Source organism: Aspergillus steynii (genome assembly GCF_002849105.1).
Source record: "Aspergillus steynii IBT 23096 chromosome Unknown P170scaffold_6, whole genome shotgun sequence".
Taxonomy (NCBI): domain Eukaryota; kingdom Fungi; phylum Ascomycota; class Eurotiomycetes; order Eurotiales; family Aspergillaceae; genus Aspergillus; species Aspergillus steynii.
The window spans coordinates 3,123,622-3,148,633 of record NW_020194403.1 but is presented as its reverse complement, the minus strand read 5'-3'; the positions used below and the strand labels follow the sequence as shown (position 1 = coordinate 3,148,633).

General features: G+C 54.2%; 12 protein-coding genes across 12 annotated transcripts; 7 read left to right on the top strand and 5 right to left on the bottom strand.

Annotated features, from left to right (window-relative positions):
* Positions 1–81: 81 nt before the first annotated feature.
* On the top strand, positions 82–1,677 carry P170DRAFT_428557 (putative MFS maltose permease; the record flags this gene model as incomplete). The annotated part of the gene is made up of 1 exon (XM_024847848.1): positions 82–1,677. One exon carries the CDS (start codon positions 82–84, stop codon positions 1,675–1,677), a length of 1,596 nt encoding a protein of 531 aa, XP_024702674.1.
* Positions 1,678–1,866: 189 nt separating this feature from the next.
* Positions 1,867–2,367, top strand: P170DRAFT_466639 (putative integral membrane protein; the record flags this gene model as incomplete). Its single annotated transcript, XM_024852432.1, has 1 exon — positions 1,867–2,367. The coding sequence occupies one exon, from the start codon at positions 1,867–1,869 to the stop codon at positions 2,365–2,367; it is 501 nt and encodes a 166-aa protein (XP_024702673.1).
* A 209-nt stretch (positions 2,368–2,576) lies between these two features.
* On the top strand, positions 2,577–4,177 carry P170DRAFT_511982 (Zn(II)2Cys6 transcription factor; the record flags this gene model as incomplete). The annotated part of the gene is made up of 3 exons (XM_024854948.1): positions 2,577–3,301; positions 3,347–3,791; positions 3,857–4,177. The coding sequence occupies 3 exons, from the start codon at positions 2,577–2,579 to the stop codon at positions 4,175–4,177; spliced, it is 1,491 nt and encodes a 496-aa protein (XP_024702672.1).
* On the bottom strand, positions 4,086–6,407 carry P170DRAFT_439047 (putative transporter). The gene is made up of 7 exons (XM_024849750.1): positions 6,141–6,407; positions 5,874–6,091; positions 5,775–5,827; positions 5,387–5,729; positions 5,057–5,333; positions 4,880–5,002; positions 4,086–4,833 (listed from the first exon to the last, which is right to left on the bottom strand). Exons 1-7 carry the CDS (start codon positions 6,371–6,373, stop codon positions 4,278–4,280), a joined length of 1,803 nt encoding a protein of 600 aa, XP_024702671.1. The 5' UTR covers positions 6,374–6,407; the 3' UTR covers positions 4,086–4,277.
* A 1,116-nt stretch (positions 6,408–7,523) lies between these two features.
* Positions 7,524–8,277, top strand: P170DRAFT_511980 (cupin domain-containing protein; the record flags this gene model as incomplete). The annotated part of the gene is made up of 1 exon (XM_024854947.1): positions 7,524–8,277. Exon 1 carries the CDS (start codon positions 7,579–7,581, stop codon positions 8,275–8,277), a length of 699 nt encoding a protein of 232 aa, XP_024702670.1. The 5' UTR covers positions 7,524–7,578.
* A 132-nt stretch (positions 8,278–8,409) lies between these two features.
* On the bottom strand, positions 8,410–10,174 carry P170DRAFT_413254 (putative MFS transporter). Its single transcript, XM_024846965.1, has 6 exons — positions 9,962–10,174; positions 9,623–9,913; positions 9,550–9,574; positions 9,330–9,502; positions 8,838–9,281; positions 8,410–8,781 (listed from the first exon to the last, which is right to left on the bottom strand). Exons 1-6 carry the CDS (start codon positions 10,165–10,167, stop codon positions 8,442–8,444), a joined length of 1,479 nt encoding a protein of 492 aa, XP_024702669.1. The 5' UTR covers positions 10,168–10,174; the 3' UTR covers positions 8,410–8,441.
* A 396-nt stretch (positions 10,175–10,570) lies between these two features.
* P170DRAFT_388874 (putative tannase) lies at positions 10,571–12,385 on the bottom strand. Its single transcript, XM_024845854.1, has one exon. The coding sequence runs from the start codon at positions 12,333–12,335 to the stop codon at positions 10,587–10,589; it is 1,749 nt and encodes a 582-aa protein (XP_024702668.1). The 5' UTR covers positions 12,336–12,385; the 3' UTR covers positions 10,571–10,586.
* A 1,277-nt stretch (positions 12,386–13,662) lies between these two features.
* On the bottom strand, positions 13,663–15,277 carry P170DRAFT_413246 (putative integral membrane protein Pth11-like). Its single transcript, XM_024846964.1, has 6 exons — positions 14,961–15,277; positions 14,885–14,904; positions 14,795–14,831; positions 14,672–14,739; positions 14,252–14,622; positions 13,663–14,197 (listed from the first exon to the last, which is right to left on the bottom strand). The coding sequence occupies exons 1-6, from the start codon at positions 15,088–15,090 to the stop codon at positions 13,720–13,722; spliced, it is 1,104 nt and encodes a 367-aa protein (XP_024702667.1). The 5' UTR covers positions 15,091–15,277; the 3' UTR covers positions 13,663–13,719.
* Positions 15,278–17,341: 2,064 nt separating this feature from the next.
* Positions 17,342–19,290, top strand: P170DRAFT_388869 (cytochrome P450). Its single transcript, XM_024845853.1, has 5 exons — positions 17,342–17,708; positions 17,762–17,949; positions 18,000–18,124; positions 18,178–19,051; positions 19,112–19,290. The coding sequence occupies exons 1-5, from the start codon at positions 17,477–17,479 to the stop codon at positions 19,241–19,243; spliced, it is 1,551 nt and encodes a 516-aa protein (XP_024702666.1). The 5' UTR covers positions 17,342–17,476; the 3' UTR covers positions 19,244–19,290.
* A 568-nt stretch (positions 19,291–19,858) lies between these two features.
* P170DRAFT_448990 (uncharacterized protein) lies at positions 19,859–21,283 on the top strand (the record flags this gene model as incomplete). Its single annotated transcript, XM_024851009.1, has 1 exon — positions 19,859–21,283. One exon carries the CDS (start codon positions 19,859–19,861, stop codon positions 21,281–21,283), a length of 1,425 nt encoding a protein of 474 aa, XP_024702665.1.
* A 445-nt stretch (positions 21,284–21,728) lies between these two features.
* On the top strand, positions 21,729–22,692 carry P170DRAFT_439039 (uncharacterized protein). Its single transcript, XM_024849749.1, has 2 exons — positions 21,729–22,255; positions 22,312–22,692. Exons 1-2 carry the CDS (start codon positions 21,921–21,923, stop codon positions 22,502–22,504), a joined length of 528 nt encoding a protein of 175 aa, XP_024702664.1. The 5' UTR covers positions 21,729–21,920; the 3' UTR covers positions 22,505–22,692.
* A 66-nt stretch (positions 22,693–22,758) lies between these two features.
* On the bottom strand, positions 22,759–24,136 carry P170DRAFT_362924 (uncharacterized protein; the record flags this gene model as incomplete). The annotated part of the gene is made up of 6 exons (XM_024844541.1): positions 22,759–23,311; positions 23,364–23,418; positions 23,467–23,603; positions 23,675–23,846; positions 23,897–23,936; positions 23,993–24,136. 6 exons carry the CDS (start codon positions 24,134–24,136, stop codon positions 22,759–22,761), a joined length of 1,101 nt encoding a protein of 366 aa, XP_024702663.1.
* Between the last annotated feature and the right edge of the window lie 876 nt (positions 24,137–25,012).

Here is a 25,012-nt window from a genome sequence, read left to right as displayed (position 1 = left end):
AATATCGGCTCCTCCTCCCTGGTCTTCCGCATTCACATTGTGCCATCCACATTGCATGCCAGACCTCCTGATCCCGTCGCAATGGCTTCAGAAACAGCTCACAATGGCGCGCACAAACCCTCGCTGGTGCACGGCAAACAGGCCGCCCACCAGGAACAATCCATGACTTTATGGCAGGCCATTCGTCTATACCCCAAGGCCGTCGGCTGGTCGGTACTTCTGTCGTCCACTTTGATCATGGAAGGCTACGACCTGGCTCTACTCGGATCGATGTACGCCTCGCCAGCATTCAATCAAAAGTTCGGCAATCTTGCTCCCGACGGTTCATGGACCGTACCAGCTTCCTGGCAATCAGCTCTCTCCAACGGGGCTCGTGTCGGCGAAGTGATCGGTTTGCTGATCAACGGTCTCGTCTCGGAGCGACTGGGATACCGATGGACGATGGTATCCGCTCTGATGGCCATGAACGGCGTCATCTTCATCTTCTTCTTCGCAGCAAACATCCAAATGCTGCTGGCCGCCGAGATCCTCGCCGGTATACCTTGGGGCATATTCCAAACACTACCGGCGGCTTATGCATCGGAAGTATGTCCGGTCATCTTGCGTCCCTACCTGACGACCTTCATCAACATGTGCTGGGTCATCGGACAATTCGTCGCCGTGGGAGTTAATCGAGGATCTATGCAACGGCTGGACGAGTGGGCATACCGCATCCCCTTCGCCGTGCAGTGGGCCTGGCCGTTGCCGATTCTTCTCGGCTGCTTGTTCGCCCCCGAGTCTCCCTGGTGGCATGTTCGACGCGGTCAGATTGACGGGGCCAAGAAGGCCCTGCGACGCTTGACCTCCCGCAATGATCCGTCCTTCGACGTCGACGCCACCATCGCCATGATCCAACATACCAACGAGCTGGAGAAAAGCGTGACCGAAGGCACCCGGTATACCGACTGCTTTCGCGGGGTGAACCTGCGACGCACCGAGGTCGTCTGCGGCGTGTGGCTGGTGCAGACCCTCTGCGGGCAGAACCTGATGGGATACTTTGCCTATTTCTGCGTGCAGGCCGGACTGCCGCCCGTGCATTCATTCAACTTATCGCTGGCACAATACGGCCTCGGCGTGCTCGGTACATTAGGCTCATGGTTTCTGATGTCCGTCGCTGGCAGACGCACTCTCCATCTAGCCGGACTGTCCGGCCTCGCGATACTCTTACTCATCACTGGAAGCTTATCATTTGCACCGGAGGCCAACAGCGCAGCGAAATGGGCCGTCGGAGCGATGCTAATCGTCTTCACGGTCTGCTACGACCTGACCATCGGACCGGTGACCTATTCCTTAGTATCCGAACTATCCTCGACGCGACTCAAGGCGAAAACCATCGTTCTGGCGCGCGTGGGATACAACGTCAGCAACATCGTAGTGAACGTGTTGACGAACTACCAGCTCAACACGACTGCCTGGGACTGGGGCGCTCGATGCGCCTATTTCTGGGCAGGCACCTGCGCCGTCTGTCTGTGTTGGTCGTTCTTTCGCGTCCCCGAGCCTAAGGGGCGCACTTACGAGGAGCTCGACGTCTTGTTTACACAGCGGGTGTCGGCGCGCAAGTTTGCTGAGACGACGGTGGATCCGTACGAGGGGATGGAGGTGGAGGTGCGAGAGGATCACGGCAAGGGTCAAACGTGAGGCAGACGGGATCTGTAACTGGCACAGCCTCGATAGAGTGGAGTTCCACTGCGTCAGCACTAATGCGAGGATCGTTCGACGCTTAGGGGTGCGTAGGGGCTCCGAATTTAAGAATGCGTAGCCCCTGTTTGTTCTACATCCAAACCAAAATCTACACTTTTCTCCAAATAGCACATATAATCAATTGCAATGGCCTCCGGACTCATCTTCGACCCCCTGGCTCTGCTGCGCGTCATCCCTCTCGCCAGCAGCACCGGCACGCTAGTCTGTGCGACAGGCGAACTCACGCACAACAGCGCCTGGACGCAGCCCGACATGCGCAAGAAGGGCGACTCGCTGCTCCCCCGGTGGTATTCCTACGTATTCCCGCGCACCGTGTCGCTCGTGCTGGTGTTGAACCTGACGAGCATCGGCTCGGCGGCGGCGAATCTCCTAACGAGCGGACCGCGACCGCGCCCGTGGCCCCTGTCTCGCATAACCTTCTACTGGGCGGGACTCTTCTCGGCTATCTCTCACCTCGTGTTCGTGCCGTGGGTGGCTCCTCGCATCCAGCGCATCGTGGAGGATCTGGAGGGCGAGCGCGAACCGACGCAAGAGATGGAGGCGTGGTTGGGGTACCATCGCATTCGCATGTTGCTGGCTGATGCGCCCGCGTGGCTGGCTTTTGTGGGGGCCGTTTTGGTGCAGTGATTCAGATCGGAGGGGAGCGGGAACTACGGAGTAATGTATGCTAGTCTTGCTAGTCCAGATCGCTAGATTGTGGGTTCCCTGGTTCCTTGATGCGCCAAAGAACCCCGGAGTTAGTTAGGGTTTCCCCAGTCACACCCCCCGCTTTGGGGAAATCAACGTCTCTCTTCTCTCCCGTCGACATTCATAAGGTGCTAGACGGTAGTGTCGACATGCCTCGACCGCTCCAGCCCGCATGCGATGCGTGTCGTCGGCGCAAGGTCAAATGCAGCACCCAGCGGCCCTGTAGTCCATGTCGATCGGTCGGGCTGGCCTGTCGCTCGTCCGGGATCCAGCGGAAGAAAGGTCGCCAAGGCGCGTCAGCCAACGTGTTGACCGAGTTACAGAGAGTCGAAGAGGGCTCGCCTTCCTTCTCTCCCCAGAGCCCACGTCCGGCCAGTGCAGGAGAATGGACAAAGACTCCCGGGTTGGTGGATCCAAGCTTCGTCCGACATTGCGCCGACTATTTCTTCGCGCGCATGCTGGGCACCGTGCCCATCTTGCATCCCGACGCGTTCCAGCAACAGGTGAATCGAATGGACAAATCTGGGTCTTCATACTGCCTGGTAGTAGCCTTTTGTGCATTCGTCTTGATCCAGACGGGCTATCGCTCCACCCAGACCTGTTCTTCAGATCTGGCCTCCACCCTACTGGACGAAGCAACGGTCGCTCGTCGCCATTTAGATCTCTTTGCCATCCCAATCCGACAGGCTATCGCCGTTTCCTTCCTGCTGTATGGATGCCACATTGGGCTGGGACACCAGCGACATGCCTATTATTTCCTCCGTGAAGCGACAACACTCTACACAGCCGACGTGATGGATTCACCAGACGTCGGCAGCGATGACCTGTCGTCATTCTCGAACCAGCTCTTCTGGCTTCTCCTAATATCCGAACGGTAGTTCTATTCCTCCTCTCCTGGCCCATATCTGACTCGACACAGAGCCCACGCCCTCCGACGCCGTCGACCCATCACGCTGCAAATCACCGCCAGCAGCCCAATCCTCCCTCCCTCCTTCGACCCCTTCACCCGCGGCTTCTCCTGCCTCGTCGACCTCTACCGACCATTCGACCCATCCTTCCTCAGCAGCTGGAACGGCGTCGGGCCCGTCCTATCGCGAGACGCACTCGTCAGCATCGAAGAGCACCTCCAGCGCGCCGTGCCCGCCGACTCCGACCTCCCTGACATCGTACTGGCCGATCTGCGCGTATCCCAACAATGGCTGCGCACGGTCGTGTGGCAAATGGCGACGACGGCAGGATACCTGTCCAGCTCACCGACGCACCCAAGCCTCGACTTTCGGTATCCGTTGCAGATCGCGCGGGATCTGGCGCTGGCGACGTGGAAGCTGTCGCGAGAGAGTATGGAGACGCATGGGATTGGGTTGGTAAGGATCCGTCTTCTCCTTCCATTTCTTATGTATGACAGGGGTACTAACACCAAGCGATGTAGATCGAGAAAGTCTTCGAGGTCGCGTGCACCCTTGTAGATGTCATGGCGTGTCTTTCGTCCGCGGGCCTGCGCTCCTCGGGCTTTGAAATAGGGCCCCAGGATTATTTGAAACATTTGGGTTCGTTGGTAGAGCGATTACCTGGTGGACGGGCGAGGTTTCTCCCTTTGCTGATGGATAAGTTGGATCAAACGCTGCCGGCGCTGGTGCAGCAGGTTGCTGTACATCTTGGTCTTCCGGGTGCAGGGGAGGAATTAACGGAGTTGAAGGGGGATGACAGTGCTGACAAGGTAGATGGTATTGAATATACAGAAATAACGTAATTTGGTACTCCTGCTCGCCTTCTGGGTATCATAATTCAACTTCTTCAAATGGGCACTGGAAAGAGCACCATGGTAACAACCGCTCTAAATCTAAATCAACCTAGAAGACATTTCCCCTAACCTGCCTAGTCTTCTTCAACCGAATATCCTCCCACATCAGAATCGCAAACACCGCGACTGGCAGGATGGAAATCCCCGCAATCAGCATCCTCTTCTGCGCCACCCCATACGCATAGATTGTGGCATCCCGCTCGGGCGTTCCAATCGGATACGCCAACACCGTGGCAATCGACCCATACAACTCCGCCGCCTTATGCTTCTTGTCCGCCGGCAGCGCATCTCGCAGATACCGAGGGACGGTGCTGGTCCAGATAGCGCCCGAGATGGCCGAGCCGACGCCGGAGCCGATCTTCGAGAAGAGCCCGACCAAGGCAAACGAGACGGCGATGGTCTCGTGCCCGCCGGTCGCCATGGCGGCCATCTGCTGGCAGATGACGAGTGTGCCGCCGGAGATGGCCTTGAAGACCTCGCACATGATGACGGAGCTGACGCGGCTGTCTGGCGAGCGGAAATGCAGCATGAGGCCGGTGCCCAGGAAAGTGAGAGGCATGGCGGCGAGGGCGATCCATTTGAGGCGGCCGACGCGGCGGATGAATCTGGGTTTGTTAGGATGGTGTGGTTGGGATGGGGTGGTGGACTTACAATCCTAAGGGGACGGACCATAAACAGGTCCCGATTGTGTAGATGTTGTAGATATACCCTGTGTCTCTGATGCTGGTGTTGAATACCACTTGGAGATAGGATGAGAGGTATAGATCCCACGAGCTGGCTCGGTCAGCGTACAAAACTACCAAATAGCCAGACACAGGCCGGACTTACTAAAAGCTGGCAAACATCGTGGCGGAGAGGATACAAGCACCCAGCAGAGTTCTGTCCTTCAGACGACTGAAAGGCACAAAACAGACCGTGGCCCCGAAACGCTCCCAGTACACAAAGCCAACGACACAGGCGCACCCGAGGAACAGCATCGCAATGACATCGGGCGACTTCCATCGATCGGCCAACGACGAGCTCCACATGCTATCCTGAGACGAAGCAAGTGTCAAGGGCAAAAGAATCAGCACAAAGGCCGCCGTAATCAAGACCAACCCAATTGCTGCACATGTCAGCCCATCGTTGCTCGTTATAACCTGGGAAAGAAACACTCACTATCAAACTGCGTAAAATAATGCTGAACAGACTGCATCCAAGTGCGCCCGCTCTCCTCCCTGTGGATCAACCCAGCCGTGCGTGCCTTGCGCCGTGCACTGCAAAGAAGCGCCAAAAGAGGAGCAGTCACGATGGGGGTCACTATAGCGAAGACACCGAAGCCCCACCATAAAGCTCCTTGGGTGTAGAATTGCTGGGCAGCGGCGGGGCCGAGGAATGTCGTGACGATGTAAGGGGTTCCGGCAACCCCGTAGACGAAAGCTCGGTTGACGAGGTCGGTGGTATCAGATAGGAACACATGGAGGACGTAGTCCATGCCGTTGTAGCCGAGCCAGTAAATGATCTAGACTTGGTTAGATGGAGCTTAACAAGGGGGCGTGACGCATACCTGAGCAGCGACGTAGGTCTCGATATTCCGACAGACCGCCATGAGCATTAGTCCTGCGTCGGGTCAGCGGAGCATCAAAGAAAAAATGCGGGAACCTACCAATCGTGCACAAAACCACCGTTATCCCAAACCCCTCCGGCCGTCCCCAAATATCAATCATCATGGCGATAGGCAGCCGCGCGACCCCGCCAACAATACTGGTCAGAACATTCGTGGTCGAGATGAGGGAGTGATCCGTGAAAGCGGAAAAGGCGTATGGCGACAAACTCCCAGTAGTCTCCTGCTGAAACGAGTTGACGAAGAAGATCAGAAACACCCTGAGCCGATTAGCACTTGTCCCACTAACATGCGAGAGTAGTTACATACAGAGCATATCCCGTGTGCAGGGTCCTCGTCGACCACACCGTAGCCAACGCCTCGATCTCAGCGACTCCATGAGCGCGTCTTTCCGTCTCCTCATCCGGCAGCGACCCTACAATCGGCTCATAATCATCGCGTGGGTCTATCCCGGCGGCGTAGTCACGCACAGTCCGGACGATCCCGTTCCACGCCTGCCGGGACCTGCGACGCAGGGGCCTAAGCAAGACACTCATACTCATGACAGAATATCTCTCTCAGACAAAAAAAGGGGTTGATAGCCAGCGTCCAGCGCTTTAATTCATGCCCCGATGGCGAGGGAGTAGTTGGATCAGCGGAAGTTGTCGCGAGGGAGGATGGGATGACATGACACGAGTTTCTCGGATGTGTGCCGGGGCACAAGACATTGTGGCCTGTTGCAGCCTATGATGGTACGTTCCACGGCCGTCTGACCTGTCCAGTGGAGCCCGGTGGCTTTGGGGGCTTGTTGCCTGCTTCCCATTTGCCCGCGCGCGCCATCAAGGGGGAGGCGCTGGTCTGGCGGGTGGTGATTGGCTGGCCAGGCGAGCGCGGGTGTCTTATCTGATTATCTCATCTGATAAGATGTCCGTCATCGGCGGTCGCATTCATCTTAGAAGAGTCTATGTTTTAATTGTTGATTTAAGAAGTTGTATTCACTTCTGAAAGAGATGTTGTTCTGTATGGTGATACGCAACGGGATCTATCTTTGTTCTTGCAGATGATATATATGTCGGCATTTGTATCTCTCAATTCTCAAGTTCCACTGACTTCCCTTTTCGAATATGTAATTCGACATTGATGCAACGGAGATGACCAGAGTATGCTGCTTAGGCTCACTCGTGAATTTTGAATTTGGTCAAAATACCTTATGAGTTGATAATTCACAGACAAAAGAGAAGAAAAGCAAAAAAGCCTTCTTTTACGATCTCTTGTAAAACCACCCAAAGATAAATACCGTGTCTGCTTGGGCTACTCATCGCTACTGCATAGCTAATGAGTCTCTATATTTTCTTCTATTTATCTAGCAGCAACTACCATCTACCCTTTTTAACCACATTCTATTCTCTATGTTGTAAAGACTCGAAGAATTTCTAGCCTCGGTATGACGTCATTGGGATCTGTCAAACACTTTGACGATTTCTTTAGAGTCATACATGACCAGCCCTAAACACAATAGAAAATCTTCCAACTCGTACTACCTAGCCATAGTAGCAGCGTCCAATTTCAAGTTGCAATTGGGCGAGATGTTGGGTCCCAGTTCCACCCGAGCCAGGACCGAGTCGTAGAAATCAAGATATTTATACGTGCTATTGCCTCTTTAGGACTCAGTTCTCCCGATTCAAACTATATAGTGTGTTCCGCCCACCATGTCTTCATTTCCGTCTATCACAATCACTTCGAATATTCTCGCCAGAATAGACCCAGAATGGAATTCCCCTTATCCTCAATAACCCCCCAATTCCCAATCCCCTTCACCGCATTCGCAAACCCAACCACCGAACCACCGAACCTCCAACACCTCATCCATCACCTAAACCTATCTCCCCACATCGAAGGCGGCTACTTCCGCGAAACAGACCGAGCGAGAGACCAAATCGTCTGTCCAGCCCACGAGCACGAACCAACCCATCCTCATCCGCCAGACCCCAGAGCTAGACCTGGGGAAGACCATCGAGCCCTAAGCACCACCTGCCTCTACCTCCTCACGCCAAAAAGCCCCATCGAGGCGTTCCACCGCACCAGAGGCAGGGTCGTGCATACGCTGCATCGCGGACGCGGGGTCTGCATGATCTTGAAGAATGGGGCTCGGATAGGGAAGGAATCGTCTAGGATCGAAATTGAGTCGTTTATAGTGGGACAGGACGTGGCGAAGGGGGAGAGGTTGCAATGGGTTGTTGAAGGGGGGTGTTATAAAGCTAGCCTTTTGGTGCCAGATGGAGATGGCGATGAGGGTGAGAAGAGTGGTGGGTTGCTCGTGAGCGAGACTGTGATGCCGGGGTTTGAGTATCGGGATCATGAGTTTTTAACGCGGCGGGAGTTGGAGGGTATGCTTGATCCGGGGGAGGCGAAGCAGTTGGGGTGGCTGCTTAGGGAGAACTTTACTCACGGGTCGGATTTTCCGTGAGTAGTTTGGAGTGGGTTGAGCTCGTTAGGAGAAGAGTGAGGGTTTCACCGTAGAAATGGATCTTGACATCGGTGGCGGGTGGTCTACTGGTTGGGGACATGGCCTATCTTATAGAGAACATGACTCATGATTCATGACTTGCTACCCCGAGACGTTCATCTATATCAAAGAATAAACCTAAACCTCACCGGTCTCTCTCCATCGCCGCCCTCAACCTCAGGACCCTCCTCGTCATCCAACTTGAGATTCATACGCGCATGCACCATCCGAATAACGAACGCTAACACAGCCACTACCAAAGCTACACCGGCCGTAGCACTTCCACCAGGAATGTACCGTGGTCCAGACGAGGAGGGCCACATGTAACTTCCATAGATGGACGCCGTATTACCGATCATATTGGCGATGGCGATGGCAGCAGAACGCTTGACCAAGGGACGGGGGAAGGAGTTGGCGACCCAGGCGATGATGATCTGGTAGGCTGAGACGGCGCCCATTGGCATTCTATCTGAGTTAGTTCATCCACAGGAACAGGATAATGGTAGGAAATGCCGACGTACAAAAACATGCCAAAGAACTTAGCACCGATGTTCGTAGTCGCCGTGCAAATGATACACCCGATCACGCTGACCATCATCAGTACGATGATGTGGATTCCACGATCGTTATAGCGACCCGAAGTCCAGGTGACGACGAGTGAGATCAGGAATGTAGCGATCCATACGGGGGCTGTGATGAGCAACGTGATGATATTGTTGTACCCGAGTGTCTGCACGATCGTCGGGAAGAAATACTGGAAGTTCTGCGACAGTAGCGAGGTGTGTTGCAGCAGGATGAATAGGTAAATACGCTTATCCGCGAAGACCAGATACACAGCTTCCTTGAACGACCCGGTGTTCGTGTCATCGGCCTCGCCGGCGTCGGCAATCAGACGCCACTGAGCGTAGGACTGTTCGCTGGCATTGAGCCACGAGGTGGTGGCCGGGTAGTTGGGTAGCATGAACCTGATGTATTAATTAGCGAGGCCAGGGGAAAGGAAGGAGAGTGCGTACGCTGCAAAAATCGAAATCCCGACCGTGATGCATCCTTCGATGATGAAGAGCCAGCGCCATCCGGCGATGCCATGCGCATCGTGCAAGTTGCCGAGCACACCTGCTCCGATCAAACCACCGAAGGCGTTGGCGAGCGAGCTGCCGGCGTAGAACCAGGCGATACGATGACTCAACTATTCCAGTTAGTACGCCTGAAAACTCGGTGACGAGAGCGAACTACCTCTTGCCTAGTATACCAACTCGACCTAGTCTCGTCAGTATCCTTATCTCCATTAATCTAACAAGGGACTCACATCAACATAACAGCCCCAGGAAAGAAAGGAGCCTCGACGAAGCCGAGAAAGAACCGCGAGACTACCAGCCCGGCAAAAGATTGTGTCGCCGCCTGACAAGCCGATATAGCACCCCAGATCCCCATCGCAATACCCAGGAACAACGACGGTCGCACGCGAGTCAGCAGCAGGTTCGAAGGCAACTGCATCAAAAGGTATCCGACGAACAAGATGCTCGTGGCGAGGTTATAGTCGGTGCCCTTCATACCCAAGTCTTCTTCCAGCGTACCGAGACGAGCCTGCGACAAATTACTACAATCATCAGCACCGCTCTCCTCACCAACCACACAGAGCACTTACTTCCGATCCAGAAAATTAAGCAGATACATCAAGATCAAAAACGGCAGGAGATGCAAATCCACCTTGCGCAGCAACTGTCTTGTCATGCGCTTATGCCACTCGGCGCTCTTGGACGCATACGCCTGGTACAAAGCATCCTGGCCGAGTGCGTCCAGCTTGTCCGGACTGGACTGGTACTCCACGAATTCTTCGGCTGGTTTGGACATTTCTGACACCGCTGGCTGCAGACGGGGACTTCGGCCTGGACGAGTCTCTTTATACGAGCCGGCAGCGGCGGTCGGAGGAAGTCCGAGCAGGGATGAAGCTGGGGAAGCGTTTACCTTCGATCCCCTCATTCTGTCCCGTTGCGGAGGCAAGGCAGTGGAGTTGGCTCGGGGGAATCGTCCCCGACAGATGAGGAGCTGAGGATCGTCGCGGGGAAGCTGAGCGTTGATCATCTTGTTGGGTCGTGATGATGCTATTTTGAAGGAGACAATCTAGGGTTGCCAGGGCACATGACTAGCCCGTCAAGATGAAAAGAGTGTATTTCTGGTTGAAGAACAGGACTAAAAAGCTATTGCTGATACAGAGAATCGATATCAAAATCGCGGATGAGTGCAAGCCGTTCAGACCTGTTGACTCATGCTCAGTACAGAGGCACGCGGTACGCATCAAACTTGTAATCCCAAGTATCCAAAGACTTCTGATCATGCACACAGTCCATCGATGTGCCGTTATTCTTCCACAACGGACGCAGCGGCCAGGCACAGAGCTCCTGCTTCTCGCCTTCGTGGTCACCGGACTGCACGGTCGCATTCAGTCGGTCGGGCGTCGCTCCGTTCTCAACCCAATCGATGAGGGTCTCGAGAGTAGTTTGCGGGAAAGGCCCGTTAGGCTGGTTCGTACTAGGGCTGCAGTGTGCGGCGCCGGGAATCAAGAACAGGCGGTTCCATTCATTCAGCGCCTTACTGCTCTCCTCGAACGACTGGCCCGGGTACATGATCTTGCGCACAGACTCGTGGTAGTGCACGGAGGAGCCGGCGGGAATGCTGTTGTCCGACTCGCCGTGGTAATGCAGCACTTTGCCGCCGGCCTTCTGGAAGGGCGTGAGATCGGGCCAGGTGGTCTGGAGCACATCCTCGTAGCGCTTCCAGCCCAGCTCCATCCAGTCTTTCAGGGTGTCGTAAGTGACGTTGTCCAGCGACGACAGGTTGTCGAGGTCCTGAAGCTGCAGGAAGCGAGTCACCCATTCGCCGCCCAGCGAGGTGATCGACAGTTCGAACTTCTTAGTCTCCGAGTTGTATTGTGTCTGGGCGTCGTCGAAAGTGGCCGACGGCTGATACCAGATGTAGGCCTGGCGGCCGTCGAGGGTGTGCAGACCTTCGAGCATCTTGCTGGCCGCAGCGGCTCCTTGGGCAGATACGGTGCCATTTTGAGCCGGGGTGGTGCTGTCCATGAAGACACGCTTCAAGATGTGGCGGCTGGACGAGGCAGCGCAGGAGTAGGGAGCGCCGATGGTCGAATTGACGTTGAAGTGCAACTTGCAAAGATCGGTACGGGCAACAACGCCGTCCGCACGGCCATCCAGCTTGTCGCAGGCAGCAATGGTCATGTTCACAATCTTCTCCAGCTCGCAAGGAGGCGGGTAGTATCCCATGGTGTGCTCGACCACGCCGGGATAGAGGTGGTTCACCTGCTGCTGGCCGTAGCGGAAGGCCGGCGCACCGATGACGGCGCCATCCCACTCGTCGGGGAATCGCTGGACCTGGCTCCATCCCTCACGACCGCCTTCCGAGCATCCCTGATAGTATGCGTACAGCTTGGAGTCGCTGGTGTCGTAGAAGCTCTTGGTCAGAGCCTTGCCGACAATACTCAACTCATGGTGAGCCTGGTATCCGAACATATACAAGGCCTCGTAGTTGAGCGTGCCGTTAGCATGAAGGATGACCGCGTCCACCTGGGTGTTGAAGCTCCCGAACCCTCCGTCCGTGTATCCAGAGGCAGCTCCGTACTGCACACCGCCGGGGAGAGAGCTATCTCCAGAGTTTATAGCGTAACCACCGCCACCGGTCGACAGCCAGCGGTTCTGGAACTTCTCGGGCGCGGGCATCCAGATTCCCAGCAGCACTTGATCGTCACGGCCGGGGTGAGAGTAGGCGAGGGTCACGTTGCAATAGTCGTAGGTCGCTGCGGGAAAGTTGGTTCCGCCCGAGGTAGAGGCATTATAGACGGCGTTGGCGGTAATAGAGGACGAATCGATCTTCAAACCACTGATGCTGTCGCTAGCTGGGAGAACGCTTTTGACGTGAGCTGGAGTACAGACGTCAGCCAGACTGGCTGCCTGGGCCAACTTGAGCCCGGCAGCACTGGCCAGAACTCCGACGGCCGGCTTCATGGTCGAATTGAAAAGCGTGAACGAGGAGATATTAGCAAGTGCAAAGCGAGCGTAGTAGGCTAGACTACAGAAAGGTCGAGATAAGGGACTCGGCCGCTATTTAACACCAGCTCAGAGGGCGCACACTATGTACACGCAGTTGCCGTTTCCACTTTGCGGCATTGCGTTACAGTTTTGCATGAACATCCGGTTCCTGACGGGGCCTCAGGGGAACTGGCGATATGAGCAGTGGGTCGTCCATCTTCCACCGGTTATGGTGGACCGCGGCGCCGATCCTTCATCAGATAACAGTAGTCACTCATTTAATTTGCCTTGGTGACGGTGTAGGTCCCCATTTAGGCAGCATTGTGGATGGGGAGAGTATCAAGGGACGTTCAGTTGCAGTAGTCTGGATGTCGTGAACCAATTGCATCGCTGGGGGCCATTGCGATAGTTTCACATTAGCATCTGCGATGTTACATGAAAAAATGTTTCAGTCGAACCATGAGCAGGAAAAGATTATAGCCGACAAGCTGCGACGGGACCGGGGACTGTTGCGAATAGAGTGCCGGTCCCAGCATGGAACAGGCAGTGCCTTGAATTGTCTAGGCAGTTCAGTTTCCCGGGCAGAGATCCGCGTCACCAGGTGGATAACGATCGTGGTCAATCCAGCTTGATTTGAGCAACCGATCCAAAGGACTGATAACCTTATGGTCGTTAAACTTGCGGGGAGTCGTCCTGCAGGATACTGAAGGCGCCATAACTCAGTTCGATCGCACAAAGAGCCCCTCCCACTTATTCTTGAAGAGAAGAGGAATTTCAAAGTCCCTAGAGACATGGGACGGTCTGCTAGAGCTCGTTGGAGCACGGTAGAGCCCGTCTGCAATGAGTGGAAATCCATGCATTGGGGAATCTCGTCCGAGGTGGTTGGTGGACCCTCGGAGATAACCACCAAAGTACCCGGATGGAGCAACCATATCCGATTTCAAAATATGAAATGAGACGAAGGAAAATCCAAATAAAAGTCCGACAAACGTCCGGAGTGCGTCAAGGGGGTTCGTGGAGAATTCTCAACGCAGTTTAGCCCGCACCGTTTGGGCTTGACGTAGTTCTATCCGAGGTCGGAGGCCCGTCGACTTGAGATCTTAACGGTGCTCGACAGAATCGATTAACGAGGGACAGCTGACCAAAGAGCCCAGGCATTATAAAAGAATATGTGCCTTGCTATTAGTGAGTCAGAAATGTTCACAGATTGAGACGGACAATTGGAACCCGCTCCATCAACAATGCCAGAAGGACGGTCGGACATTCGAATTTCTATTGTAGTCTATTCTCAAACAAATTATACAGGAGATGTTACCTATCCGAACATAGCGGTAGTCGATTCAGACCCAACTGCAGGAGCCTAGAAGCGTTGCTCATGTGCCGAAGGAGGCGTACCGGCCGGCGGGCATTCTTCCACGCTCGTCTCAATGTCGGTCTGTGTGTAAATCCGGCCCTCCGGAATGATAATGCGGTCTTGACTGGACCTGCTGCCGAACGGCCCGCGAATTTCCGCGCCCATCATATTGTCTCCGTCGGAGTGCTTGCCGTGAAGAGTGTCGAGCTCAATCCTTTGGTTGCGCACTTTGGAGAAGCCCGATCCGTACTTCTTCGCCCCTGACCAGTAGTGTCCTTTGCTGCTGCCGCGGGAGTATTCGCCAATGAGTCGGGGAAGGAAGCGCGATGCAATGGCTTTGAAGGATGGAATGGACGACGCGAAAATGCCGACGTTGATTTCGATCACGGACCAATACATGGCACCGCTAATGGCGTAGGTGGTGTCGGGGGATGTGAGCATGGCCGGAATATAGGTGATACGGATGATAGAGGAAACGCAGGCACTTTGGGCGCGTTCTGTTAGACTCTGGTACGACACGAGAAGGTGGAACACATACAATAGTCCCAGGCACAGAATGAATGCCAATGCAATCTTCTGTTTCATCGGCATCTGCAGTCGGAAAATGACTCGCGCTGGTAAAGTGTAGGTTAGGAGGTCGGTGAAAATGTTGAGCGCCGCGTTGGCCAGATAGAAAACGTTGATTTCGACGCATTTTCCTGGCAATGCCGTGTTCCACGCCTTAGGAATGGGATTGCATTGAAATGCAGCCGTCAAGACCAAGGCAATCGCCTGCGCGACCACCACCACCAGCATCACCAAGGATAGTCGCGTAAGATATCGATCGCCCAAGCGGGTGTAAAACAGGCAAACCGAGGACTTGATAAATCCCAGCGTCGTCAAATAAAACATCGAACTCAGCCAAACGACCTGAATTCGATTAGAATGTAAGCCCGGGAACTGTGCAGGAAAGGCATACAAAAGCATAAGTCTCGAGGAGACTGGGGTCAACATCTTTAAGGTGGGCTCCCAGCCCATACTTCACCGCTACATTTTATCAGCTCATCATGAGTACAACATTTATTGTGATCTGGAGACTTACCGACAACGGTAACTGCTGAGAATGCCCACGCGAAGAGCTGAGAAATGTCAGTCGCTCGTTGTTCAAATATCGCACATCAGTCGGCCTTACACATGCAAAAATAATTAGGTCTAATACCCATGGGTTAGCATGCTTTTTAGGATACATCATTGAAGTGGCCACTTACAATCGTCGATTCCCATCTTCCCCAAAACAACAATGCGAGAAAACAGCCGTAGCGACAACACGATGACGGTCAACGCCAGAAATCCAACGGCAATGCCGGCCACGACCGGCCCTTGCGAATCCGATGCCATTGCCACTGCTCCGCAGTCCGGGACTGAGTTCTGTAGGAAGAAATAAGGCCTTCAAGGGAAAAGGGCCTGGGAGTCGTCTCCTAATTGATTAAAATTCTCCCCATTCCACGAAGCTGATTCGGCGGGACAAGCAGCTGCACCACAGATTCAAAGAGAACGACACACGAAAACTAGAGCCCACTTGATGCACACGGCCTATATATGCCAATGTGGATGTCCATGCATCATGGACTTGCGGCACCCGAATGTTTAGATAGATCTAACCCCCTAAGGACATATATCCAGTTCCCGGGATTGGGTGGGGGACCAGGATGAACAAACCTGTTTCCCCAATGAGTGGGCTTCCGACTATTTCTATCCAGTCGCTAGTAGATCGCGGTAGGCGGACTAGACTGAGAGGCAAATGTGATACACTGAGCCAAGGCTAGTGCGATGATTGACGATGCCCATGGCAATCTCCACCACATCCCATCCGGGCACTGGAAATATGACATATCAACTTTCTCCCCTGGTTTTTCTCGGCGACAAGGAGAAACGGCGCGAGATCGATGCGATAGATCAGTGAGGCAAACAGCGACTAGGCTGTCTTCCATGGAATTTGAGTTGTTCTACGGGGTAATCCGGCGATACCTTCACGACAGAGTGGCGAACTGCATGAAGAGCAATCCCTTCCGTAAGCAGTCAAGGATGTTTCAGGCCTGCGGCGCGGGGAATTGGCTCTAATGATGAAGAACCGCTTATAGGGCCTTTGGGCCCAGCACTTCTAGACCGTCGTCGTGAATACCGGAGTATGTTGGCACCGGGGCAGGTCCGGCCCAAATGGAGACGAAAGAATGGACTCACATGTCGGTCAGCTTGTTGATCCTTCCTCGGGACCGTGACGTTTCCTCGGATTGTTTTTCCTGACATTCTGGGCAGGAGATTTTTTTTTTCTTTTTTTTTTTGCCCCCTTCCTGCTTTCTTGCCCATATCTCAACTCGGGGTTAAGTTACAGGAATTTATAAGCGACCGTGTCAGAATTTGTCATTGGAAGTGGTTCCCCAGAACGTGGAATGAGCAACTTGCGGCCTGTTCAGGAGAGCACAACCCCCTGAGGAAATCGAGGACACCCCATCGCGCCCGGATTCCACTTATCGCGATCGTCAAGATGCATCGCGGCCGATGGAGTCGTCCAGAGATGGTGTTTTCTAAAGTTAGATCTCGCCCTCAGGGAAACCTTCGTCGTCGGGCTTGTCTGCCCGCCAGGTTATCCAGTCGTCGGAACCATGGTGGTAGTCAAACTTGAAGGTAAAAAAAGGTTTGCTAGCAGACCCATGACGGCTGTTAGTTGCATTGGAAAACATGAAAATCCCCATCCACCGTTTCAGAAAGCTGGCGAGCAGGTTGGGGTTGCTCTGGCGGTCCCAGCAGAGATTTGGCGAAGGAATATAAAATCATATGCGCCCGCCACCTAGTTTGGGTGATCTTCTGCGAGAAAATTCAAATCTCATGCGGCGGGATTTGCTCACTCAGCTCTGTGTCTTTGGATCCTACATGATTCTAATGCACTGAGAATGCCTTTTGCCTCCCAAGGTAACCAACCCCTCACAAAAAGTCCCAAAAGCCAACGTGATGACACCGACGATCGCGGGCGGCTTCGACTCCGCTGATCGTCCGGCCAGAATTCCAAAAGTACCAACTCCAAACACCGATGCGCGAGAGCCGAGTCATGACCCGAGGTGAATGGAAACTGCGCACCGAAGCGAGTGCCTTTTTTTAGGGAGTGATGGTCATCCCCTGTCAGGAGTCTATGGATCCAGCAACCAGTAGCGACTGTGGCAGGTCTCATTTCCACAACTTGACTCTCGGTCTTGACGCGATCGCTCTGCGACTCGAGAAGGGATGAGCAAGCAGCTTCTGTCTCGGCCTGTGATCCGGCCAACCTTCTGGCTCCGTCACAGCTTCTGGTGGATCGTCCGCAACAACGGCGTCTCGGCCCACAGTCAATCTGCCAAACAGAGGCAAGGCCTGCCCTCCATTCTCCTGCTAGTGTCAGGCTAGCTGTCATTTAGCGAGTGACAGCATCTGGCTGCCAGATGATAGGAGCGTGCTCAACGTCTCCAGGGCGGTCGCCCCCCTCGCGTCCATGCTAACTGGTTTCCACGATTATCGTTGCCCTGTTGAAGACGAGGAAATTGGGGAGAAGAATTGCCCGTGCGGCGATTATTTCCCTTGTCATGCCATTCGCTGGACCACTTTTTGTCAATAATTAGTGCCAGAGAGGGGCCCTTGCAGAGACGGAAGATTATTGCGACTGCAGTGTTGCGCGAGGAAATGAATTTAATACTGGAGCTCGTCCGGGCTTTGTTGCGGACCAACGCCATCTTTCAACTCGCCGTGCGAAACCATGGGCTTCGTGGATGATATTTGGAGCCGGGCGACTCTGCTCAATTTCGCCCTAGGCACGCTGGCCTACGTCGCGCTGCGCTTCCTCTATCAGATTGTCTATTACCGATTCTTCCACCCGCTCTCGGTCTTCCCAGGACCTTTCTGGGGTACCGTCACTCGACTTTGGATCACTTGGCACAACTTGAATGAAACGGAACTGCCGATCGTCTCTGCGTTGACGAAGAAATACGGTGCGTGTCTTCGGCAATTCAGGTTCAGCTCCAAAACTGACAGTTCGTCGCAGGCCCGGTCGTTCGAATCACGCCCACTCTCCTCCTAGTCAGCGACCCCAAGAAGCTGCCCGAAATTTACCACCGCAATGCCGACAAGACTGCACATTATATCACGGGGACATTTGGTGAAACCGAGTCGCTGTTTAACATGCGATCCCACAAGACCCATGCTGCGTTTCGCAAGCATATCGCGGGGCCGGTAGGTAATTGTGATCACCGTGTTCGAGCGCGCCGATTGACACTGCGCAGTATAGTTTCAGCAACGTGAAGAAGATGGAGCCGTTGGTTGACATGCGCATCCGAGACTGGCTTCAGAAGATGAACGAAAATTTTGTCAAGACGGGAAATAGCTTTGATTTCTCATGGTGGGCCGTGTAAGTACAATGGCAGGAATTTTTCGACGTGAACTAACCGATGGCGCGATAAGATACTTCGCCTACGACGTCATCAGCGAAATGGGCTTCGGCGCTCCCTTCGGCTTCATCGAAAAAGGCGAAGACGTCGGAGGCCTCATCCAAGGATTCCATGATGGCTTGCCCGCATTCGGCTTCCTGGCCCGTCTGCACCCCTTCACTACCTGGATCAAGACGACCTTCTTGAAGAAATACATCGTGGCAACTCCGCAGGATGACTCGGGCATCGGCGTTCTGATGCGCTTTCGCGACAAGCTGATCAGTCAACGCCTCCAGGACATCGAGCAGGGCAAGGATATCGGACGAGTGGATCTGCTGCAGACTTTCGTCGAGGCTCGCACTGAAGACGGGCAGCCGTTGGACTTGGAGTATCTCAAGGCCGAAGTTCTGCTGGTGTTGCTCGCCGGTGCCGACACCACGGGCACCGTCATCCAGGCCCTTGTTCAGTATCTGCTCGCCAACCCGGGGATCTACGATCGCATGATGGCCGAAATCGACGAGGTGGCGCGCAAGGGCCTTCTCAGCGACCCGGTCCCGCAATATGACGAGGTTCTCGAGCATCTTCCCTACTACGTGGCGTGCGTGCGCGAGACCTTGCGCCTGAACCCGCCCGCGCCCAACATCTTTCCGCGATTCGTGACGGAGCCCGGTATGGATCTGTTCGGTCGATTCGCGCCGGCAGGGACCGAGATTTCGGGTAACCCCTGGATCATACAACGCGATCAGGCCGTTTTTGGCGAGGATGCGGACGAATTCCGGCCAGAGCGATGGCTGGATGCCGAGCGTACGAAGCTCTTCAACAAGTACATCTTGACGTTTGGTTATGGAACCCGGGTCTGCTTAGGCCGGGATATCGCGATGATGGAATTGTTCAAGGGGCCCTTGCAGGTATGTTGTGAATAAATTTCCTTTGTCTGACATGTTGAGCTGACGCCGCATTCCTTGCAGTTCTTCCGGCACTACAAGCCCAACGTAGTTAGTGATAAGCCCGTGCCCAAATTCTTGATTAAAGGCGGAGTGGGATTCTGGCGAGACCTGTGGGTGACCATTGAAAAGCGACCATCGGTGCAGCCATTGTAAAGTTGATTAGATGCAGCCATTTCATTCTCAGACGTCTTCATTCCAAATAGATAATTCACTCCAAGGCGCTAAAGCCAAAAGTTGAAAAGTGATGTAGGGAACACCTTGAGATTTAGAAGAATTTCGATAAGATCAAGTCTTTTAGATGCGCAGTGACAAGAGATGAAAGAAGGCCAGAATCATTGGGGATGAGAGAGTTCCTTCTGGACGATCGACGAGGGAAGCATAACTCCAGATGATGCATAGATGACTAATAGACGGATACACAACACGCATAGAATGTCACATGATAGCGTACATTGACGTCATGGCCGGCTTCCTTTGTGAGTCCGTCAGCAAATTCCTTCAATTCAACACTCAACAAAGCTGACTTGCGGGGATCCTGCTCAGACACCCTCAGATCCTGAAAGACCAGCCTCATGTTTACCATGGAACGTCCGATCGTATTCCCCACTCGCTTCGTTCAATCGAGCGTGGCAACTCTGCTGCCTGGAGTCTATAACGTCAGCAACCGATCGAGGATAGGCACAAAGCCCGCAGAGTCAATCTTCCGCCTGATGAGCTGACGAAGATCCCTCTTGCTGGCGCGCTAATCCTGGTCGCGCGAGGCTGTCGATGGCCGCCAACGATAGCCTGCCCTTGTTTGTGGCGCAGGAAACGCTCTGCACCTATCCCATCAGCACCGTGTACAACAGTTGTCCCCGATACCTGTACTATGCCCTGCTGTTCGTCTCCTGCGCGACGCGATGGCGGGGATGGCTAGCGGACGTCTTTCTAGGGACTGCAGCGACTTATGCTGGAACGGCAGCCATTCAGGCATTCATCTTGGTGGCGAGTCGTCATCGGATCCCCGGCGCAACGACGGTCTCAGTCCCCCGTGTGCCGAATAATACGGATCTAACCGATGATTTTCCATCCATAGTAACGGACGAGACACAGATACCCTTGCGCCCGTTCGCCCAGGATCTAGATGGCGACGCGGTCCTGGCCATCGTGGTTACAGGGTATCTGGTCTTCCTGCCTATGCAGTGTTGGTCTCGCAGTCTGCAGTACAAGCGCTCCAAGTACGCAGTGATCTTCCTGTGGAATCTGATGATGTTGGCGGGCACCATCTGCGCTCTGGTCTACTGGCCAGTCTTAGAGAGAACGCCAACGCAGTACATGTTCTGCAATCCATTGTTTCCGCCGGCCGACAAGATCTCCAGCGATGGATGGCAGCCCAAGCTATGGACGTCGACGTGGAACGACACCGTCTGGGGCCTCTTCGGGAACGATTCACGTCTGCAGGAGCTGGAGAGTGTCTGCTTTTACCCGTGCTTTAACACCAGCCAAATTCTGCGACAAGCGACCTCTCTCGAGGCCAGCGTGGCTGTGGATGGGCTCAGTGACACGTCGCAGCGCGGTCTCTGGAGTAAAGTCATTTATTCGAAAAGCTATATCTATGCATTGATCGCCATCTCGGTGGGCCTCAACTTTGCTCTCATGACGTTCCAAGTTCTCGCCTACCCGTCGCGGATTCCCTCGCTTCACGCGTCCGTCATCTGGACGGAGCGTAAATCCATATATTCTGGTATTAAGGAAGACCTTCGACAATCGCTGATCGAAGTCCGACGAGTGCTGTCACGGTCGGGCACCCGATCTCGTCTTGCCAAAATCCGACACGTCTGGCGACTATTCAGCCCGCAGTTTCTACGACATTGGATTTTCCCAGTCATCGATGTCGTCTACCTGATCGCTTTCGGGTTGAGCGTCGTGGCCAGCCCTTTCACAGCAATCGCATTTGTCGTCTGGATCGAATGGTACATTCGCAACGACGGACCACCGCAAGAAAACGTCCAGCAGGTTGGCCAATGGTCCCCTCTCGTGGCTCTGGGGCTCGTTCTGATCTCGGCGGGAATCCTACGCTTACGATACCAGCTGGCCTCGATGGATGAATTGGACCATGAGATTATCAAGACGCGATCGAAGCTGGACAAGCTGGAGGGCTTGAAACGGGCGCAGTCGGCCAAACATCCACGGCCTCAGGATGGTGCAGTATAGGTCTTCGTGATCGAAGTAGGTAGATAGAAGTATGTAATTTCAATCAATAGACCCCTCCCATAGAGCCTGCCAGGAGATCAACACAGTACACTGGGCGACCGGACAATTTCTCCGGCGACAAACCAACAGCGTACAGCCACAGCAGCAGCTTGGCGACCAGGCATCCATGCAGACGAACAGCAAATGAGAAGTCATGAGACGTCGCCCCCAAGAACAGCAAGAACGCAAGTGATGTCATCGTGGGAATCTCCGCGACCAGCCGAACACCGAATCCCGCCATCTCTTCTCCCTCGGTTGCTTTGCGCAAAAAAACATCAACCTAGAACACCATCTGGCTGCAACTCTCCCATCGCCATGTCGACATTCGAGCTGGCGCATAGCGTCCCCCATCTCATCATCCAACCGGCCGACTTGCGCCTCAACCCCCCCGAAAGCTACCTCTTCGTACAAGATGGCCTGATCATCTCCTGCGGGGTCTTGTACGCCCTGTGCTACTTCTTCTGCATGATCCGAACGTATCGCGACAAAACGTATCCGGGCTCCAGCATGGGCGGGATCCAGTTCCTGTGAGTTGAGTTGAGTCGCGTCCGGTGCGGTCCGGAGCCATGATGCTGACGAGAAAACCAGGTGCCTGACAATGGCATACGAGGTCTTCTACGCATTCACAACGACATCGACATGGTTCGAGAAGCTAGCCTTCCTGATCTGGTTTGAGATGGACGTCGTCTTCGCCAGTATCGCCATCCGCCATGCCCACGCGCCCCAGCAGCGGTGGCCGCTGACGCGCAACATGATCGGCGGCTGCGTCGCTGCCATCCTGGGGCTGAAGGGGCTGGCGACTCTGTATCCGGATGAACGCGAGCAGGTCACGGCGTACTGGACGGGGATTCTGTTGCAGTTTCCGATCGGGTGGACGTGTGTGTATTCGCTGTGGAAGAATCAGGATACCCGGGGGCATTCGCTAGAGATGTGGTAAGTGCTCGGCCGGTCTGGTAGACTGATTCTGTGAACTGATGGATGCGACCTAGGATCACTCGGTATCTGGGATGTTTCACCGCGTATGGCGTCTTTATCTGGCGATATCTGAACGTCCCGCAGAACTGGGGATATGTGGCGTCACCATGGAGCGTGGGGATCATTGTGCTGACTCTGTTGCCGGAGACGGTCTACCCCTTCCTGTACTTCAGGGCGTACAAGGCTCGAAAGGCGAAGGGGGAGTGATTTGCTGGTTGGAAACTGTCACACATGAGGAACAGCTTCAAGTGGTTATGACTGTGTCGCTTATGAACCTAAAGAACACAAGGGCTGGAAAGAAACTTTTCACTTCATTGGTATCATATTTATAGACGAAAGAAAGAACAAAGGAAACAGGAACAGCCATAACCCCCACGACATCGAGCCGTATTAAACATTGCATTAAGCAGCAGCCACTGATAAGCGCCCGCTTGTAAACCCAGAGACCCTCTCCCAGAAATCTAGCGATGACCAGGCGTCGGACTCGCGCGATCCTCTTCAAGAATATACTCCCTGGTAACAGTAATGCGATTCGTATCCTGGACTTCCCCAGGAGGAAGGATCTGCTCGACGCTCTCTCCAAGACTGGACCCCCTCGTCGCAAGGCTCTTCTCCTGCCTCTCGATCAACTCAAAGCGATCGGTATCCTTCCCGAACGACGACACATACGTCTTGTTCGTGCCGGGAAACTTCGATCCGAACGACGCATACGCACCCGTCGGCTTGCCTGACTTGCCGCGGTTTGTGGACCCGAACCAGCCGGTGTTGCGGAATAGAGGTTTGATGCCGGGCAGGGAGGCGACGATGGCGGCGACGAAGCATTCGCGGTCGGCCCAGCCGAGGGCGATGGAGAGGGTGGAGATACTTTTGAGAGAGTAGTAGGCTCGCAGGATGGTGCAGATCATGATGAAGAGGCCGGAGGAGAAGAGGACGACGAGGACGAGTTTGCGGCCGATGGGGATCTGCAGTTTGGCGAGGACGGGGATGGGGATGATGAGGCAGACGAGGTCGGATCTGTGACGAGTTAGTGTCTTAAGGTGAGGAATAGGGGAGAGGGAGAGCTTACGCAACGTTCATGACGGCGATGACGACGTAGTTGGGCTTGCGGAGCGTGCAGTTGTCTATGTATGTGAGTAAAGTGTCTGTACCTGTGGGATGTATGATCTTACCTCCGGGGTAGGGCTTAATCTGCCAGTTCCGGGGGATGGGCGTGCAGACACAGATATGCGTCAACATGCATGCCAGCCAGGTGATAACGCAGAAGATCGAAGCGGCGTGGACTAGACGATGCCACGAGGTCCCATCGCTGCACGGATAATATAAGTTAGCGGATCCTGGACTTGGAGCTAATTATGGGCAGGTGAATGGCAGCCATACGTCATTTTATGGTAAAGGCATAAAAGCACACCCTTGAGGCACCAGATGTAAGACAGATACCACATCCAGTTCATGAACGCAAGCTTGGACCCGAGGATCATGTCAGGCACCTTGGACTCAGGGACCTGCATGGCGGTCTCCTGGGTGAGGCCGATATTGTTTCCAAAAATATCTAGATTTCGTCAGCGGTCTCTTGCCAGATAGGATGATGTTGTCTCATACTGAGGAGGTGGATGATTGCGGTTTGCATCGTCCAGAAGATCTATACAGAAAACATCAGCAATCCAACCATCTAGTACGCCTGGAGATAAGCCATACCATTGCCAAGATCGCAAGGACGTCGCTCAGCCCCAAGGATCGAAAGCCGACATACTTAACGCGAGCATAGAGTCGCAGCAGAAGAAAGCACATGCCCAATGCATACTCGGTAAAGGTTTCAATCGTCAAACTGTCGGCAGCCATGGTGAAAAAGCGAAGAACCCAAGTGTCTAACCCCAGAACAAAAACAAAAAGCCCAGGGACCAATTCCCAAACCCCTTTCCCAGGCGTTCCTGCAGGCCGTCAGAGTCTTCGCAAGGGTAGGGTTCGTCTCAGGATTCAATTCGACCAGACGGCTCTTCTAGAAGACCAGGGTGGTGTGTCGGCTTTCTAAATACGAGCGAAACATGCAGGATTAGGGTTTCCAACCCGTTGAAAGGATCAGGACGAGGGAAGTTAAGACGACTGTCAACCAACAAGCACATATCCCGATTCCATGACGGCCCGTGCAGATCTCTCAGGGAGGCGTCGACCCGGGGCCCTGCTAATCCTGGTCGAAACCTTTTTTCTGTGATATTTTTGAATTTTCATTTGTTCTAGGTTATTTCGGCATCCTAGCGGGCGGCTGGCATCCGCTTCATTTCATGATCCCTTTAGAAGATGAAGAGGGTGGAGCAGGACGTTGGTGCTAGTGTCTGACGACGAGCAAAAGGTCCTGCATACTGCATAGTCGGTGGAACCAGCTGGTTGTTGGTCAATTGCGCCTGTCGAATCCTGCCAGTCCAGGAGCGTTTCAGCGGACTCACGCAGGTCGGCTCGACGGCTCACAGCAGGACCAGGGGTTCGCTATCGGGAACCATTCTGTCATGGAGTCCTGATGAATCCATGTGGACGGAGGATTTGTCTAGGCTGGAATGACACTAGACTAAGCCTGAGGGCTCCACTGCCTAGAATTACGGAGCAAGTGCCAGGCAGGGATGGGACGAGAAGCATGCCCGAGACTGCGTCAGGTATGCATCGTGCATCGTAAGATTTAACGTCCGCGACTCCAATTGACCTGTCTCAATCCCTGCTGGATGA

Coding starts and splice junctions, on each gene's coding strand:
- P170DRAFT_439047 (XM_024849750.1), bottom strand. CDS start 6,373: ATGAGTATGAGTGTCTTGCTTAGGCCCCTGCGTCGCAGGTCCCGGCAG. Junction 5,828..5,873: donor GGTGGTTTTGTGCACGATTG/GTAGGTTCCCGC, acceptor GACCCGACGCAG/GACTAATGCTCATGGCGGTC. Junction 4,834..4,879: donor TGGTCCGTCCCCTTAGGATT/GTAAGTCCACCA, acceptor TAACAAACCCAG/ATTCATCCGCCGCGTCGGCC.
- P170DRAFT_413254 (XM_024846965.1), bottom strand. CDS start 10,167: ATGTCCAAACCAGCCGAAGAATTCGTGGAGTACCAGTCCAGTCCGGAC. Junction 9,914..9,961: donor CTTAATTTTCTGGATCGGAA/GTAAGTGCTCTG, acceptor TGATGATTGTAG/TAATTTGTCGCAGGCTCGTC. Junction 8,782..8,837: donor AAGTTCTTTGGCATGTTTTT/GTACGTCGGCAT, acceptor TAACTCAGATAG/AATGCCAATGGGCGCCGTCT.
- P170DRAFT_388874 (XM_024845854.1), bottom strand. CDS start 12,335: ATGAAGCCGGCCGTCGGAGTTCTGGCCAGTGCTGCCGGGCTCAAGTTG.
- P170DRAFT_413246 (XM_024846964.1), bottom strand. CDS start 15,090: ATGGCATCGGATTCGCAAGGGCCGGTCGTGGCCGGCATTGCCGTTGGA. Junction 14,905..14,960: donor GAAGATGGGAATCGACGATT/GTAAGTGGCCAC, acceptor CATGGGTATTAG/ACCTAATTATTTTTGCATGT. Junction 14,623..14,671: donor TCCTCGAGACTTATGCTTTT/GTATGCCTTTCC, acceptor AATCGAATTCAG/GTCGTTTGGCTGAGTTCGAT.
- P170DRAFT_388869 (XM_024845853.1), top strand. CDS start 17,477: ATGGGCTTCGTGGATGATATTTGGAGCCGGGCGACTCTGCTCAATTTC. Junction 17,709..17,761: donor TGCGTTGACGAAGAAATACG/GTGCGTGTCTTC, acceptor AGTTCGTCGCAG/GCCCGGTCGTTCGAATCACG. Junction 18,125..18,177: donor GATTTCTCATGGTGGGCCGT/GTAAGTACAATG, acceptor TGGCGCGATAAG/ATACTTCGCCTACGACGTCA.
- P170DRAFT_439039 (XM_024849749.1), top strand. CDS start 21,921: ATGGCATACGAGGTCTTCTACGCATTCACAACGACATCGACATGGTTC. Junction 22,256..22,311: donor GGGCATTCGCTAGAGATGTG/GTAAGTGCTCGG, acceptor GATGCGACCTAG/GATCACTCGGTATCTGGGAT.